At 48.2% G+C, this 16,966-nt stretch overlaps 2 protein-coding genes across 2 annotated transcripts; both read left to right on the forward strand.

Moving 5' to 3' along the window:
• The first annotated feature begins 1,256 nt into the window (after positions 1–1,256).
• LOC107209023 (G-protein coupled receptor 35-like) lies at positions 1,257–5,824 on the forward strand. The gene is made up of 2 exons (XM_033516789.1): positions 1,257–1,877; positions 3,543–5,824. The coding sequence occupies exon 2, from the start codon at positions 3,555–3,557 to the stop codon at positions 4,494–4,496; it is 942 nt and encodes a 313-aa protein (XP_033372680.1). The 5' UTR covers positions 1,257–1,877; positions 3,543–3,554; the 3' UTR covers positions 4,497–5,824.
• Positions 5,825–7,253: 1,429 nt separating this feature from the next.
• On the forward strand, positions 7,254–12,890 carry LOC107209024 (G-protein coupled receptor 35-like). The gene is made up of 2 exons (XM_033516790.1): positions 7,254–9,776; positions 11,125–12,890. Exon 2 carries the CDS (start codon positions 11,151–11,153, stop codon positions 12,084–12,086), a length of 936 nt encoding a protein of 311 aa, XP_033372681.1. The 5' UTR covers positions 7,254–9,776; positions 11,125–11,150; the 3' UTR covers positions 12,087–12,890.
• Positions 12,891–16,966: the final 4,076 nt, after the last annotated feature.

Below are 16,966 nucleotides of genomic sequence, written 5' to 3' on the forward strand. Positions count from 1 at the left end.
GTGGCAGAGTGACCCCAGAGCAGCAGGGCTGGCAGCACTCTCTGCCCCAGGAGGGACTCATGTTGCCAGAAGTTTAGGAGAACTGTTGCTTGTGAGGTTGGACCCACTCTGGAGAAGTGCACAGAGAGCTGTCTCCTGTGAGAGGGAGCCCAGGGTCTCACAGGGGGAGGACTCCTCTCCCTGAGCAGCAGAAGAAAATCTCAGTGATGGAGTGACCACAACTCCCATGCTCTGTCTCCCTGTGCTGTCAGTGGGAAGGACGGAGGGGTTGGGAGAAGAAAATGTGTTTTAAGGTCATATTTTACTTCTTATTATCCTCCTATGATTTTGTTAGTAATAAACTCACTTTGTAGCTCTAAGATGAGCCCATTTTACCCTTGGAGTGCTTTTTCCCCAGTCCTTATTTCAACTCAGGAGCGCTTTGATAAAATTTTCCTCTCCTCTGCCCAGTTGTGGCAGGGGAGGGAGAGTGAGCAGCTCTTGTGGATGCCTGGCATGTGGCCAGTGTCAAACCACGGCAGCCCCAAAGACAAGAATTAATGGGACAAATCCTGAGGGAGTCGGTCTGGCTCCTGTCAGCTGGCTCACAGAGATGGGATTGCAACTGCTGTAACCACTGGGCAGCAAAACCCATCCCAATGTCTGTGAAATACCACTGGAGCACGCTCCTGTTATAGACACAGATTATATTGTTGTCTTTTTGCAAATATTAAAATGAATGTTATGTGTATAAGATTGGAAATTTTTGTTGTATTAATATAGTTTTCTTTATTTCTGTTATTGATGAAACTTAGAAATAGTGCTATAATACATACATGTTAGGCTATGGCATAGTATTAAAATAAAAACTGCTTTTGTTTGTATAACCCAAAGACTGAGAAAAAAAAAATAGCTAGAGAACCCCTGCATTCATGAACTATCTTATCCAGATGAAGACAGCAGTGACCAGAACTCTAGGGGAGGAATTTATTGCATTTCTGTTACCAGGGAAGGGGCAAGAGAAAACTAAACAGAAGAACACCAAAGAGCCTAAGAAGAATGTATGAATATGTATGAGAATTTATGGATATGTAGTTGGGTTCTGTTTTTAAGGGACAATCCTTTGTTAGTAAGGTGTACTCGCTTAGCTGAATGCAGAGACACCCGGCCCTATACTTTATTTTTATCTCCTAATTGTCTTTTTTATTAAACTTTTAAATTCTATAAAAATTATGTGAACCTCGTTTTTCACACTGCTAACCATGTTCCTACAGGTGCCAGCGCCTCAGTTCCACACTGGTGGCAGTGACTGTCCTTAGCTGGCTCCCGGCTGCTGTGCAGGGGGTGAAGCAGCCATAAATGACACGGGTCACCCTGCAGTGCCAGCAGCACCCCGGCTCCCCGGGATCACCTCACCGAGAGCACAAGCCCCGATTGTCCCCGGGAAAGGTCCCGTGTCCCCGGGGGCCCGGAGCAGCCTCTGCCGCCGCACCAGAGCGGCACAGCCTGCGCGCTCCCTGAGGAACCTCCTGCTGCCAGAAGGGCAATTTGCAGCCATTATATGCTTTATTTCAGAAATTGCTTTCCCGGGACTGAAAATATGAAATTTTAATTGCCGGGTTGTGTGAGGCGAGGAGGGGGAGCGCACTGTGGGTGGAAAAGCTCTGACGGTGGAGCTCTGAGCTGCCGGCACTGGGACAACAGAGGGCACCAGAACCTCCAGCTCAAGAAGATCAGGGGATAAATGAGGCACTGGTGGAGAGCTCGAGTTTATTGTGCTTCAGCTGTGACAGCCCTGGGACAGCCGTGCCCTGCACTGACACCCGTGGATCTCTTTCCCTGCGTGTTCTCCGCAGCGTTTGTGAGGAGCCCGCGGCCCGTGGGCCCTCAGGGAGCAGGTAAAGGCCTGGCGCTGTCCTGATGTGGCTCTGTGCTCCGCCCGGCCCTTGGGGTGCGCGTTCGCAGCTGCTGCTCGCCAGCACACGGTCACTCAGCGCCGGCTGCCCTGGCTTCCCCCGCTTTCACAGCTCTTCTGCCTCTGTTTTGCAGCTACATTCCCTTCAGGGCGGTCTTTGCCCCTCGCTGCAGTTTGCCATGAGCGCTCCCTCACGTGTGGGGACGCCGGGCCCCAGGCACGCGGCCTTGGCAGCTGCCACAGCTCCGTGCTCGCATGGGGGGCTCGCTGGGGCCGGGGTGTCCGGCAGCGGGGCTGGGGTGACCTGCATTGGGGCCGGGGTGTCCGGCAGTGGGGCCGGGGTGTCCGGCAGCAGGCTCAGCTGCTCCTCAGGCTGGTTATGTGCAGGCAGAGTGGCTTTTTCACTGCAACGTGGCCACAACAGGCTGCCAGGGAACAGTTGCAGCATTGTCTGAAACCACAGAGTGGCCAAAACCTGTGAGGCTGAATGCCCAAGAGCACCAGGACACAGGCTGCATGTTAGTTCCTCCATGAATTCCACCCTAAAAAGGGCTGTACACCTGTGGTTCAGTATTGCCATACCAGTTCTGGTGCTAGGGCAGATGTTGTGATTTCCTCTGAGGTAGCCAGATCTGTCTCTCAAACCTGGACACTAAAAACTGTTCACTTGCTTCATGCAATCGTGTATTTTCACTACAGTTTACATGTTGATGTTTAGAAGCTGCTGACTTATAAGGCAATGTATTGGTAAGAGATTGTAGTAATCCGGGCACTTTCCATGCCTGCCTCATTGTAAACACTTCTTTTATGAGCTGCAGACTAAGCCTGATTCATCGTCCTTGCTGGTGACAAATGCCCTGAAATATTTAAAGGAGGAGCAGGAGACAGTCTAAGTTCTTGGATTCATGTTTTCTGCCCTAGCAAAATTTTGGCTTCCTACCTTTGGAAGCTGAAATCACTTTGTGCTCACTTTCCCTTCTTTCTCTGGAGGCTTGTTATCTGTTAGGGCTGCTGGTACCCCTGCTGAGCTGTTCTCCCCAGCAGATGAATGGATTTGTGTTTGGGGGCACAAATCCTGCCCACAGCAGGCACCCACCCACCCAGCAGCCTGCAGCAGCATTCCCACTGCCCCTGGGAGTAAAGCTGGAAGGGCTCAAGTCCTGAGGATGTTCTCAGGTCTGGCAAGACCCAGAGCAAACGCATAGGGTGGATTCAGCAGCAAAACCAAAGGCCATGGAGGGCAAATGGGGAATGCTGCCCAGGGCAAATGGGGAATGCTGCCCAGCTCAGGTGTGGGCTGCCCTAAAGCCAGTGGCTCTGACAACAACAGCAGAGGCAAAGGTAACAACAAAAATTACCATTCTGCTTTGCTATGACCCAAATTGCTCACACCAGGACTGGAGGGACAATGAGGCAGGTTTAATCCTGCAACAGCAGCAAGAGAGGGCTGTCTCTTAGCTGGCAGTGGGTGACAGTGTAACTTTGATGGCTGAGGGACTGCTGGGGAGCCACTGAAGCCCTCCAGAAGCTGCCCACATGAGCGGCGCAGGGACACGAGGAGCTGCAGGGCCATGGGAGGGGGGCACAGCTGCAGGATCCTGTCACTGAGCTCAGTCTCATGCCTGCACTGCGTGCTCTTTCCTTGCAGAGACAGCCCAACATGGACAACTGCACTGACAGTGATGCACAGCGCAGCATTGTGGTGCTTCAGGTGGTTGTGTACATCCCAGTGCTCGCTCTGGGGATCCCACTGAATGCAATTGCCTTCTGGGTCTTCTGCTGCAAACTCAAGAGGTGGACCGAGACCAAGGTGTACATGATCAACCTCATTGTGGCTGACAGTTTCCTGCTCTTCACCCTGCCTTTCCTGCTGTATTTTACCAAGTACAAACACCCCATAGACCAGCTATGTTTAGCCATACAAAACATCTATTTTACAAACATGCCTATGAGCATCCTTATCATCACCCTGATTGCGGTTGATCGATACATTGCAATCAAGTTCCCTCTAAAAGCAAAGGTTCTTCGATCCCCACTGAAATCAGCTTCTGTCTGTGGTTTTCTTTGGATAGCACTGATAATTTATTCCAATTTGTATCACACACTTCACAGTAGCTGGGAAGGTTGTTGCTTTCGGAGACAATCTGTTACACCTAGATATTCCTCTTTATTCACCAGTATCTGCGGGTATTTTATTCCATTAGGAATTGTGATTTTTTGCTCAGTACAAGTCATCAGATGTCTAAAGAAGAAGATGGTTTCAAGTCCTCATGAGACCAAATTATTCCAGAAGGCCGTGCACATTGTTTCTGTGAATTTGTGTGTGTTTGCTGTCTGTTTCTCACCTTTCCACATGTCACTGCTCTTGCGGTTTGCAGTGGAAGTTGCTGGAGCACATTCTCTGATCCAGGGCGTTACAACCTATCTTAAGGTCTCTGCGTGCTTAGCAAATTGTAACTGCTGTCTGGATGCATTTTGCTATTATTTTGCAGCCAAAGAATTCCCAGAGTTTTCTTCTATGTTCCCCAAGTGTACATTTATGAGGTCCAAGATGAACCAAAGTGAGGAGTCACAGCCACCCACGGATCAAGCGATAGTATGAACAAGGTGTAGTGCACGGCTGGTGTTGAGTGCCACAATGCTGCTCAAGTTTGGAGGCACAGGGAATGGAACCACCTACAGTGTATGCAATCATTGTAGGTATATGTACAAAAAGGGGAAACACCTCCAAAGGGTCTGATGTTAACTTGAATTTTGTCCTGCTGTCTTCAGTACCTTGACTCCAGCTCTGACCACTGTCTCCTATCGTTGCATCACAGCTCCAGACGCCTCCTGGTGACAGCTTGTCTTGGTTGGCTTCATGGCCTATCACTTTCAGCATCTTCTGACTTGTAAACCTCTGAAAAAATCTCCTCCTGGGACTGCAAGCTCATATTCTGTTCGTGTAAACTTAGAGGCAATTAACTTCCTTAGTGACAACTGACATAGAGTTCCCCTACAAGTCTGTCACCATGCAGTGACACTCATTCAGACCACAGTCTGAAACCACGACTAGACCTTGGTCAAAGAAACACACAAAGGACTGTTCCCAGCACGGAAAGTGTCCCAAATCCAGACATTGCTTTCTGTCAGTTCTTTGGCAGACATCACAGGGGAAGCTGCAGTGAACAGCTGTACAACAAAAACAGAAAAAACTACTCAGGTCATTCAGTTGATAATTCACGTGCCAGTTTTCTTCACTGGTGTATTTTCTAATGCTCTGGCATTACTGGTATTTCACTGCAAGCAGAGCAAGTAGTCTGTGTGACAAGTTCAACCACTGAACACTGTTTAGCCCTCATTCTGCCTTCTAAATTCTCTTTTCACAGACAGGAAAAGATATGGAAGACAAATAGTGCCCAATCTTAACAACCATCTATTGCTTAAGGAGATTTGTGTGTTGTCACCCCTGTAGCCATCAACAAATGTGCTGCAATTAACTGCCCTCAGAAATCAAGAGGCTTCTTGGCAGACATCTCTTACAATCCTGGCAAGTTGGTGTTCAGCAAGGAAAGACACTTCTACTTCAGGAACAGCATAGAGAGCCTTCAAAAACATTTTTGGACCTAGAATTCCCTTCTGGAACCTCACGTCTCATTGCTTATAATGAATAGCTGTTCCAAAAAAATTATTATGTTTTTTTTTATTATTTTGAAAAAAGATATGAAGATTTGTATCAACCTGTTAACCTACTGTTAATCTAGAAAGCAAACAACTTGCTTGGTTTTGCAGATTCAGTCATGCTGATGTTTTCTCTCAGTTAACATGCAGAATTGTTCAATTTCTAGTGGGCTCCAAATAGGTCATCTACTCTGAAATACAGAACAGCAATGCTTTTATACATGTAGCCTCACATACAGGTCTCATAAATGTTCCTTTTTCCTACCTTTTAAAGGAGAAATTAGTTGACTTCACAGTCTCTGTCATCATTAAGATTTTTTGCTGTTTCCAGTGAATGCTATGAAAACAAACAAAAAAAAAAATCCATACTTTTGCAAGTGAAAATAAAGGTGTGTCATAGTAATATATCTATAAATAAATATTCATTTATTACCTTTCTAAATCAGAGTCCTCTGGTCTTAATGCTGTACTGGAAATTGGGAGGAAAGACTTTTGCTACCAAGATACAAGATCTGCCCTACAGCAGGGTATTTAACAGTGAAGCCCAAAGATGAGCAAGGAACTTTCTGATTATCTGAAGATACATGTTCTACCCTGGACAAAAATTACTATCTGGTTTATATGTGCAGTTTAGGATGGGTTTCTGGCATCCTCCTTCAGTCTGAACCATGCCTCAGCTCCCTGAGTGCTCCCAGTAAATGGAATAGATGAGTTATCAGACCTGGGCCACAGCAAACTGCTGGCCACCATCCAGCATTGCGGTAGCAATCCAGGAGGATGGCGACACACTTAACCCCAAATCTTTTCCATTTCCTATCACAGGAGGCTGGGAAATGGTAGTGGGGACCAGCCACAGCTGCCAAAGCCCATCAGCTGCCCCAAACAGCAAGGCTGAACCACTGCATTTTACCAGCAGTTCTGCAAGATACAATTTTCCAGTCCCTTAAAAGAAAAATGCTAATAATGGCTTCCACTTCAGGCTTGAGGAAAAAAAACCCAAAAACCACAAGGAAAAGCCTACAAAGTAATTCAGAATCTTGCTTTTATATGAGTGAGTGAGTGAGTGAGTGGCCATGGGATAAAGCATTTGTGGCCCTCCTATGCATGGAAGACAGGGGCTGGCATAAGACAGTATTTTGCTGTTTGGGGGCATTTGGTCAGGCATGAAACCTGAGTTCTTACCAGAGGTTTGAGCTCCAGGGGCCTCAAACAGGACAGATCCTGGGGAGCTGTGGGCTGGGTGCTGCTTTCAGGTGTTGGAGGCATCTCTGATTTTGTTTCCTTGGTGCAGCACAGCTCTTCCAGTGGTGAGCACTGCCTGGAAGCTCCAGGGAACTCCACAAGCACTGGAGCAGCATCAGGCAGCTGGGAAGCACAGGCTTTTCCATGCCCTGCCCAGTGTATGTGCACAGATGCTCAGCTGATCCCTGGTGCTGCTGATGCCTTAGGATTTTAGCTTTTATATTTGTCACGTATTTGTAATCCTGCAGTTCTTTAGTGTGTAACTCCAAACTCCACACACAGTGGGAGCTGCTGCTTTCCCATTTTGCTCAGACACAGCAATTCCTCTCCAGGCCTGGCAATCAAGGACACCTCACTGCCTCAGGCCTGAGAGATGGAAACAAAAGTGAGTTGGGGCAGCAAACTTGGGGTAAATGAGTTCATTCCCTGAAGCTGGAATTGGAAGATGAACCCCCAATGTGCAAATGGACCAAACTTATAAAAGTGTGAAAACCTGTGACCCATCATCCATTTTTGGGTGCAACCCCTGGGGAGCTTTGTCTGCCCTAAATGTACCTGAAGGCCCTTCAATAAACAGAATTTTTTACTCTCCTAATATTGTCTGGACTCTGTTTTTAGGTAGCCTGAAAAGGCATTGCTGCAGGAGCGTGGGGAGGGTTGCAGCACACTCTGATCGGGTTCTCTGCTGTAGGAAGTTCTGTGCAGCTGGGGAAGGGGAAAGGGGAAACAGCCCCAACAGCCAGGGCTGGTCACTGTGTGGGATTGCTGCACTTAGCCTCAAACTGCCATTTGGCACGCTGAAAGTAACACTGACGTGTTTTGCTCTCACCCCTCCAGTTCTCCTTTGGTCAAGTTGTGCTGTTGCACCATCCCTTCTTGCCGTGAGAAAGGCAGGAAACAAAGCATGCAGGGCAGAGACGTTCCAGAAGCTACAGCCAACAGAACACAGGGATGCAGGGGAGATGGAGATTTTCCCTGGCAGGGAAAGGAAGCAGGAGTCCATCAATCTGTCTCTCAGCAGCCTGTACCAGTGGTTCTTTACCTTACAGAAATATTTTGTCCCACTGGCTACTTTCATTAAGAAAATCACTTTTCCAGGCACAGTGTGGAGGATGCTGGTGCCAGTGCAAGGTCCTTTGGAGCTCGTTGCAGGCAGCATTGCAGCCTGTACAGGCAGCAGTGCTGTGCAGTGCTGCTGGGCCCCGAGAGCTGCCAGCAGGGAAGGGAGAAGGCAGCACGAGTGTCACCTCCACTGCGCCACACGGTGACAGCACTCGCGGGACTGAGACGGGCTGAGAACTGCAGAGGCAGGGGAAATACCGAGCGAGCACCATTGGTCCATGGCAGGGCTGATGAAACCGGTGAGTGCATGGAAGGAGGGGACTGTGAGCAGCTGCAGCGAGGGTGGCTGATGGGGAGTCGAGGTGGAGAGAAGGACGGGGATCCTGATGCTGCAGTGGCCAGGAATCAGGCACAGACCCAAGAGCCTCAGCAGGAGACTGTGAGTTCTCCACAAACAGCACTTTGTCTAGCTTTGCCTTTGCTGCTGTTGAGTTTGCTTGGACACATCCTGGTGAACCTGATGCTCACAGGCAGCTGCTTTGTGTCTGGTGATATGGCTTCTCCCTCTCTTGAGACCTCACTGGGCTGATGAGACCCTCATCTGGCAGCCACAGCACGAAGCTGTGGGTGGGAAGCATCACACTGGAGAGGTGCTGTGAGCTGAGCCTCTCCAGGAACAATTTTAACTGCTCATGGTTTATACCACTAGTGAACAGTACTTGAGGATGATGCAAAGTTTTTTTTTATAGTGGTGAAACTATGACAACCCAGAGGCTGGATGACTTGGAGAACTAAACTACCAACAAGGACAATGACATAAATATATTGTTAGTTAGGGATCAATGAGCTGGGCATACCAATATGTCAGTAACTACTTGTAAGCATCCACCAGGGAGCAGCCCCAAGAAAGGCAAAAGCAGTCCCTGGAAAGCCAGAGGCATGTGATGTATTCTGACTGTACACTGGCACAGAATTATTCTCAAGGGGTGGCTTGTGGTGTGCAGACAGACAATGCAGAAATACTCCGGAAGCTGCTCTAAGGTGACCTGGAAAGCGGAAAGGGGAAATATGTTTGCCCAAGACAGCAATTCAAGGTACTAATATCAGGACCTTTAAGCTCATTGATCAACTTGTCTGAGCTTTTCTGGTAAATAGGCTGTGGTGGGGAGCCCAAGAGCAGCCCCTGGGATGCAGGCACCTGCAACCACAGAGCAGCCACAAAGCCAGCAGGTCACAGGGTCACAGCGCCACGTTTTCTCGGAATTGCTGACTGAGAAGAACTATGGAAGACAAGAGAATTACCATGATTCAGAGTGAAACGCTTTATAATAATCACAAAAGTGCCTGCAAACCACTGTCCTCACCTCTCCAACAACTGCTGTTAGGGCTGTTCTGTCCCAGGGTTCGGGTAGTGTGACAACAGACGCCACTCCTGCTCCAATCCCAGCAGGGATGGCACTGTGGAAGGCAGAGGGAAGACCTCAGGACCTTCCAGAGCAATGGGTCCCCTCCAAGCACAGTCTGTTGGGCGAGGAGGGCCAACAGGCATTGCCCAGTGGGACATCAGGCAACGGGAGGTAAAGCAAGGGAAAAACCCAAAGGTATTCCATCACCAGAGGAGCTGCTGCAGGGATCCATGGCAGACAAGCCTTTTACCTCCTGCAGGACTATTGCAGGCTCCTCAGGCAGCAGGAGGTGTAGAAGCCACACCGACGGTGATGACAGAGGAAGCGCTGCCCTGCACTCAGGAGGAGCACGGGTGCTTTCTCGGCCAGCGTTGCTGCTCTCACAGCCAGCAGCAATTGGTGATCAGAGGACACCTCTGGTCATGTGCAAGGAGCACTGCTCGTCGTGCCTGCACAGCGCTCCACGGCTGGGCTGGAGGAACTCACTCTCTCCAAGGACAGCAGGAGAACAGGTAATTTCTCCTGGCTATTTACTGACACGGTTATTTGAGTTCTGCGAGGCATCGCCTTTCCCCAGCCATGGTGGGACCCCAGAATAGGGATGGAGAAGGAGAGGGCTGGAGCCAACGTATTTCCAAAGGTTCATTTTGATACTGACCACATCTGACACGTTTTCGGACGCTTAAGGGCTGTCTCAGCCTTTGCTGGATCTTTTCTAGGTCTCCCTGTTATGTTCTCCCCTTATATCTCATGGGCTCGTAACACGTTTCTCATGTCCATAGGACAGAACTGCTGCAGATATCACATTCCCTCACCTCTTCAGAGGTCTGCTGCCATGATTCCTTTGCTGCATGATTTTCAGAGCTAACCAAGACCCACAGATGCACGTAAAGGCTGCAGCAGTGCCTTACGGTTTGCTTGCTGGGGATGCTCTTGAGACCCATGAACCCCCTGCCTTGGAGCCACGTTCCCCTTGCAGGGAAAACCCAAAGACATGTCAGACATCCTGGATCTTTTCTGTCCATGAACAGTTGCACCTGGAACGTGCTTCTGCATTAACTCCTCCAAAGCTGGAGAGCAAGCAGCAATTGCCCTTAGATCCACTCGCCAGGCCAAGCATAGGTCACCTCTTTCACATGACTGCTGGTCACATTCCATGGCATCAGTGAGTTTCTTTTTTCTTGGAAATGTGGCAGTTTGCTGTAATACTTTTGAGATAAAGACCAGCTTTGACAATCCTTGAATGGCAGGGAGCAGACCCAGTACTCCAATTCTCAGTGCAGAGTACTGGGTATTGAACCTGATGGCAGCTGAAACTAGTGAGAGATCCACTAAGAGATCCACTAATAAGAGATACACTAATAATTGCTCATATCACTAGTGAGAAGTGATGCAGAGGCATCTCAGGACTGAGAGAAAGGATAGCTGTCCTTCTGCTGCACATCCAGAACATTTTAAGCTGTGAGGACACCATCTGGTTTCCACTGAGCCCTGCTATAAGGGAAAGGATGAGAGCTGGATTTAGGTATCCCCTTCCCATTATCAAATATTTGCAGTGGCTCACATATCCTTGCTGCAGGATATCTGCTGCAGCCTGATCCAAGTCTGAGCCAAAAGAGGGGCCCAAGCCCTTTTCCCTGCCACCCTTCAGGAGCAGACTTCCCCACAAGGGGCCCAGCGACAATCTAATTTTTTCTCTCCTTCACAACTGATCAGGCTTGTGTCCCTGTCCCTCTCCTTCCCACCAGGTACCCTGCATCAGCTTTTCATGGCTAGTAAAGGCCTGAACTGTGTCAATTAGAATTAATTACTGATTCAGTCCAGAACCTCTCTTGTAAAAGGCTTAATTCGCTTTTGCAGGACCTGTACATTTTGATACTCCCAAAATGAACCGCAGCAGCTGCAATATCACAGCCTATGAAATATTTTCGCTTGTCCAGCTGTGTGTTTACATCCCAGTTTTGGTTTTGGGCATTGTGCTGAACGTGTTGGCGCTGTGGGTGTTCTGTTGCAAACTCGGCAAATGGACAGAAACCAGAGTATACATGGTCAACTTGGCTGTGGCTGACTGCTTGCTGCTCTTCACCTTGCCATTTAAAACTCTGTCCCAGTTCCAGCACCTGAAGGTCGACGGGTGGTGCCTGGTTCTGGAAGGCTGCTATTTCATAAATCGCTTTATAAGCATCAGTATCATCACCATCATCGCCACTGACAGGTACCTTGCAATCAAGTACCCCTTGAGATCCAAGGCACTGAGGTCGCCACTGAAGGCAGCTTTTGTCTCTGGTTTGCTTTGGATGGTCATCATCTGTGAGACTTCCCTCATTAAAAGGTTTGAGGACCGAAGAGAAGATGAGTTTTGCTTTGAGAAATCTTCTGTGACGCCCTCAGTGATCACACTGTGTACCATTATCACAGGGTTTTTCATACCACTGCTCATCCTGAGTTACTGCTCCATACAAATCATTGCAGAGCTCAGGAGGAAGAAGAACGAAAACAATCAGAATGCAAAGCTAACCAGGAAAGCTGTCTACATTGTGTCTGCAAACATGGCTGTGTTCATCATATGCTTTTTACCTCTTTACCTCGGGCATCTCCTCCGCTTCATCGTGGACTCCATCAGCTCCGACTGCTCGGCAATACAGAGCATTAACAACTTTGTTCACTTTGCCTCCGTCCTTGCCAACACCAACTGCTGCCTGGATGCCATCTGTTACTACTTTGTCAACAAGGAATTTAAGGAAGCATCTTCCAAGATAGCAAAGTCCAAATCTGAGGCCAGTGAAGAAGCTAAAATTCATCTCCCACATGTAACACATTAACACAAAACACGTACAGCACGTATTTTATATTTGCCCTGTTCAACTGGGGCTCGCTAGCAGAGTTTCACGCTTGATTTTTTAGAAGAGTGGGATGGAGGGACATTCTACTAATGGGAAACATTCAGATACACAATTCAGCTCTGAATCAGACAACCACAGCAGTCCAGACCCTGATCTAATGATCTCGCTTGCTGCTGACAATTCTCTGCCTTAATACAAATTTGCATAAAATGATAGATTTCCCCTGCCAAAAATCCCCTAGCTTTCATTTTCCCATGAAACCCAAAAGAAGCATAGGCTGTGTAAAGGTAAAGGATTGGGTTTTGTCTCTCATCCCTGCTTTGGATCAGTGTTTTTGCAGCTGTGGCTAAGAAATAGGCTATTCCAAATATCAACAAATTAAAAAAAATCAGAGTGAAATCATGCAGAAAAAGAAAGGATGGTGTTTCTAGAAGTCACAAACATACTGGTTTTTAGTTGCTAATAATGCACAATCCCATAGCAGGCACATTTAGCTTGCTTTAAAGAACTTTACAGCAACGTAACAGCTACAAAAAGGTCACCATTACAAAACAAGGTCAGAAGAAATTCCAATTGCTTGTACTGGGGAAAAAGTTTTCATCAAAAATGTTTGAGTCAAATGGCATTAAAATTAAATAAAAAAGTTGGTGCAGGGCAGTGGGAACGAGGACTCTGTATTAGGACTATATTCAACCTTTTAATGTAAAGGATTGTCTAAAAAAAGTGGTAGCCAAGTTGTTCCAAAGAAATCAACCTAAATAAAGTTGTGTCACTAGCATGGAATTCAGTTTCTTGATGAGTGAAATGAAAAGGTGGGAGATGCTGTCTGTCCAGGAGGGACAGCTCGCTGTTGTCCAAGCCAGGGGCAGTGGGAATGAGCTCCCTCTGGGACTGGGATTTTCTGAGCAGAGCAGAGCGTCCCACCCTGTGATGATTTTACCACAAACACCCAAGGAGATGGAACCACTCAGCAGCTTCAGACCCCACACCCTGAGCTGGGCTGTTCCACACACTCACACCTCCCAGCCCCAGGCTGGGCTGCTCTATTTGTCTGGGGACAAAATTTCCAAAGGGGTTTTCCTAGAAAGCAGATTTAAGTGGTCCTTAGTCCAATTGCTTTGGGAAAATATTTCTTTGGAGAAAAGTGGTAAAAAAAGCTGTTTATTTAACAAGCAAAGTATTCACAAGTATAAAAAAAAAAAAGAGTAATATTAAGGAATACAATTTCTCGCAGTTCTGAAGAGATGGCAAATGCAGAAAATCCTTCTCATGGGGTGTAGCTCAGCTCACTCAGGCTCTTCCCAGTCCCTCCAGTGCAGCATCCCAGGCCCCAGCTGTGAGCTCCTGGGGTTTGTCTGGGTTTTCAGTCCAGAGCATGCCGATCAACCCCAAGAAAAAGAAAAATCACAGCCTGGGGAACTTCTCTGCTTCAGTTAGCTAAAAAAAATTAACTGAGAAGCAAAGGAGAGCTCTTTCTTGCTGTCTGTGCTACAGACAACACAGTCTGTGAGAAGGAATGCTGGGGAGCAGGTGCAGTTTCTGAAAACAAATTGTGCGCTTTTTAAATTCCCCTTTGCTCTCAGAACCAGCCTTAAAGGTGCAGAACTTAATATCCAGATTTATTGATTGCAGAACTTAATACCCAGCATAAACACAGCAGATGGTTTGGGACACAAAGCATCATAAAGTCACTCTAGGACAGCTGCCATCCACCTGCTGCCACAAAAACATCCTCACATTTCCCCAGCCCTGCCTTTGTGTCTCCTCCAGTGCCAAAAGGAGGAGCCCCCTGCTGCAGACAGTGATTGAGCAGAGCCCTCCATCCTCCTGGGCAGTGGGGACAGCAGCAAAACCCTGCCAGCTTCCTGAGGGGGCTGCAGGCTTCTGGCCATGACAGAAATGGGGATAGCTGCCCTGTAATCAACAACTTCTGAAAGCAGAATCTTTCCTTTGCTTACCACACAGTGGGGAGGGAAAGGAGGAGAGGCTCTGGCTGCAAAGATCTCTTGAGGAGTTTGTTTTACCTTCCCTTTTCTGCACTTGCATTTTCTTTGGAAAGATCAAAGCAGCGAGGAGGGGTGCTGTGCATGCAGAGATGGATTATCTCTGGATAAGGGTCTCTTCCCTTGGTGCTTCCCCAGCCCGTGGTGAATGGCTGAGTAGCACAGGCACTTCTGTGACCTGATGGATTGTTCCCCAGTAAAGCTCAACAGATCATTCTCTCCCCAGTGTAGGGTGAGATTTGAGGGATTACCTGATGCCTGTGTGTTTTTTCTCTACCTCCAGTCTCACCAGCAAGGCTGGGAGCTCTTCAGAGGCAAAAGCTCTGCACAAACCAAACTGTTGTTTAAGATGGGCAAGGAAAAAAACACTTCTACTCCACTAACCGCTAATAAAAAGGGTGGGGGAGATAGAAAGCAGCTGGTAAACAAAGCATTTCCGAGCACACTCTGCTAACCCACCTAACTCCTAGTAACGCCTCTTCCTCTGGCAGCTGTTCACCTAGAGACACACCATGAATGCCTGGCCTGAGGCAGGCAAGCTTCCTCCCCACAGAACCTCCAAAATGTCTGTTCTTCACCAGCCAGGCAGGGCAGTCAGGGATTCAGGAGTGCTGGGGCTGAAATATGTGCCACAAGGACCAAGAAAACCCCTCAAGTTCCCCAGCTAGAAAACTGGTTTTTACTGTTCTGTCTTTTGATTTTCTCATCTGGAGCTCTCAGGCTCAGATTTGGTAGAAAGTGTCCTCTTAATTCATGGCCCACCTGGCCAAGCTCTCCCACCCACACAGAGAAGAGGTAAGAGAAGAATTAAGCAGTGAGGAGGCAGCAGTGATATATACAGGTATTTCTGGTGGGTTCAGAAACCTCTGGGAGACAAAGGGGATGCAAGCACTTGCCAACAAGACACTGATCCTTCCACCACTACCTGGAAGGCAGACCACAATTATCCAGGCACTGCAGGCCTTGCCTGGCTTGCTTTTATCTTGCTGCACAAACCTCTCACCACATCTGCCAGCTTTAACCACGTGCAGCATTTAACCATGTGCAGTTTAACCTTCACAATATAGGATGCACTCTGCCTTTCAGATTTCCCAGGTCTCTCTGGAGCCAAGTCTGGACAACACCAACATTATGCTTGCCAAGTGAGGAGGGCACAGGTGAAGAACCTCCTCCTCTCAGACTGCCTGAACCTGCAGACTCCATCCTGCCCTCACCAGCAGCTGCAGGACACAGGCAGCACAAACACCTTGCACTGGCAGCTCCTGCACTGGAATAATTCCACGATTCTGTGAATTGATGACAAAGCTGGATGCAGCCAGTGTCACACCTGTCAAAACCACCGAATGGATATGTTACAAAACCAGATGGAAAACCAGATTGCAGCGCTGGAGGTGGCTGCACAGGCAGGACACACACACAGAGTGCAGGTACACGTCCAAACCTGCCTCTGACTTTCATGTTGGTGCTCACAGAGGTCTGGTAACATCTCACACCAGATTTCTTGCGTGGGGCTTTCCATTTGCTTTTGTTGTCACATTTTAACAACGAACCCTGCTGCCAGCCAGGGCGGCTGACTGAAAAACGAGAGTTCAGCTGAATGTCAGGTGTGGGGGGAAAGTGTGAAAGCTGCTACCAAGAAGCTGTGACATACTTCAAAACCATTTTTGTCAAAGACAAAAAAAGAGGACACTGCTGGGGAAGTGAAAATTGGGGTGGCTCGTTATCGTTGGCTTGGCGTAGAAGCAATGTCTCAGTTTCTGAATGAAGGCTCAGAGACATCACTGGCTCTCTCTGAGGGGATGAGCTGTCCTGCACCAGCCAGGGACAGTGTGACACCATGAACTCCTCATTCCCCAACATTCTAGAACATGCATCTGCAACCCTGCCCCTCAGAAACACTGACAGTGCTCTGGCAGCACTTTGCTTTACTAACTTCAAAATTCCATTTCTGCCTCCTAACACTTTTCTATCAAGGTGAGCACTCTAATTCTGCCTTTCTGGCCCTTGGCTCTCCTGCCAGGCTCCCTGCTTCGGTTCAGTAAAAATCTGGCACAGATATATCAGGCCTGACTTCCGTCAGCCTCAAAGTTGAAAGAATAATTCTGTAAGTCTTTTGCCCTTGGTGGCTACCACAGGACACAGTTAGACGCTTGCTCTGTGTTGCTGTATAAAAACAGGCTCCACATTTGCCCCAGAAGTCACACTGCACTGCCTGGGGACCAAAGGACCAGCAGTTGTCAGTGCCACAGCAGAGGCTCTGCCCCATGTCCCCAGTGCCCTCCCAGGGCTCACACAGCTCCTCTGCACTGCTGCCCCTCTTTCATGACTTCCTTGCGTTTACTTCTGTGTGCCACAAAGGTTTTTCACTGCCAGCTCTTCCTGAGAAGAGCCCGTGGTGGCTGAAAGAAAGGAAGAAAGGAGCTGCCTGGTCTGATCTAGTGCAGAGAGGCAGCAATGGGCATTTCCTCAGCAGCCAAGAGAGCCAGGAGTGATCTTGGGGCAGGAAGAAGAGATTCTTGTTTAAGCTGTAATTTAACAGTAACATCTCTTACTGCTGCTCACTTCATTGCTTTGCTAATTATTCTGCTAAATGGAAGAATGCAGCTGATACCCCAATATCAGCTTTCCACTCCCCCACTAACCACTGAGCCATCAAGGAAAATTAAAAAAATCCTTTATTTTACCACTCCCAGGCTGCTTCCTGACACATTCTGAACACTGCCCATGCCAGGCTGGAGTGTCCTGGGGGCTGTCCCCTCTGCCAGGCTCTGTGCCTGGGAGGAGCACACCCAGCAGTTAAAGTAAAAAAATTAAAATTGCCATTAATAACATGATGGGAGGAAAGGGAAAGGGAAA

This window comes from Parus major, chromosome 9 (genome assembly GCF_001522545.3).
Source record: "Parus major isolate Abel chromosome 9, Parus_major1.1, whole genome shotgun sequence".
Taxonomy (NCBI): Eukaryota; Metazoa; Chordata; class Aves; order Passeriformes; family Paridae; genus Parus; species Parus major.